General features: G+C 45.3%; 1 protein-coding gene across 1 annotated transcript; it reads right to left on the reverse strand.

Moving 5' to 3' along the window:
• Positions 1-13: 13 nt before the first annotated feature.
• Positions 14-1,160, reverse strand: LOC105566275 (the record flags this gene model as incomplete). The annotated part of the gene is made up of 3 exons (XM_012020197.1): positions 14-402; positions 475-603; positions 827-1,160. Coding segments are annotated over 2 exons (432 nt in total), but the record flags the coding sequence as incomplete, so codon positions are not given.
• Positions 1,161-1,168: the final 8 nt, after the last annotated feature.

Consider the following 1,168-nt stretch of genomic DNA (forward strand, 5'->3'; position numbering starts at 1 on the left):
GATAAAAAGACTTAAATTAGCTTCCGAGCACAGAACAGCTACGGAGTTCGACTTTTTCTGCTTCAAATCGTGTATAGCTTACTCGTGGTACTCCAGAATAGAGCTCTCGTAAGTGAAACCTAAGAAATAATACCCTATAATAACTGCACCGTGTGTGCATATTGATCACTCGGCTGTAGCTTCCTCAATTTTTCCAGAACCGCTGCCACGCCGTTCGCAAATGCGATCTGTTCCTCCAGTAAACTGTTGACTTCACGCAGACACAACGCGGTAACGTCGTACTTAGAGATATCGATTGAAAGTCCCAGTTCGCTCTTTATCTCATCTTCATCACTGGTCAAGCAGTCCAGCATAGCCAAGCTTGCGACTTCTTTGGACGTAATTTTCTTAATGTGCACCCATCTCTACGAAAAGCTTTTGTGTTTGACTGGTTATACGTTAACAAGGCATTCAATGCGCACAGTCGCAGCTTACCTATACAAATTATTGCTGTAATATACAATGCTCAATCTGTCCAGCACGAAAGAGATAATATTCTCAAGATTCCTGAAGCTCTCAGAATCTGTAGGGCTCGGTTCAACTCCGTCGAGTCGAGAGATGCAACTGCACAAGAAGGTGAACAAACAGTAAACACACGCTTTCCTCGTACACATGTTCAGACAGTACGCCTACGTTGTAAGTTAAATTGCGACACGTGTTCTACGATTGTCTCCAATACTTACATTCGGATTCCTTCATTTCACAAATGACCCACTTGACATTCCGCTTCATAATTTTCCTAGTAACAGCGCACGCTTTCGCCGGCAAGTTTTAACGGGAAACTTACATACTAGACTGACGAATCTGCATTTCATCACCACGGCGTTGTACAAGTCCCTCTTAACTGTACAGAGTTTGCCCAGGCACGACTTGCACTTGACCGACACGTGCGTGGAGTAAAATTCATCTCTATTCATGTGTACAAACAAATTCATTAGTTCCAGCAAGACGCCAGTGTCGAGCAAACGCTCGAGCATGCTCTTGTCCGTGTCCACGCGCTTTTCCCAGTAAGCGAGCACAGGCTCGAATATCTCCGCGACGCTGATCGCATTCCATCGAAGACCTCCCGGGTATCCGTACTTCCGCGCAACGTTCGTGTCGCGGTCGACAATACTTTGTATACTTTTGG

The sequence above is a fragment of the Vollenhovia emeryi genome, unplaced genomic scaffold (assembly GCF_000949405.1).
Source record: "Vollenhovia emeryi isolate VEMERY1.0 unplaced genomic scaffold, V.emery_V1.0 DF950761.1, whole genome shotgun sequence".
NCBI lineage: Eukaryota > Metazoa > Arthropoda > Insecta > Hymenoptera > Formicidae > Vollenhovia > Vollenhovia emeryi.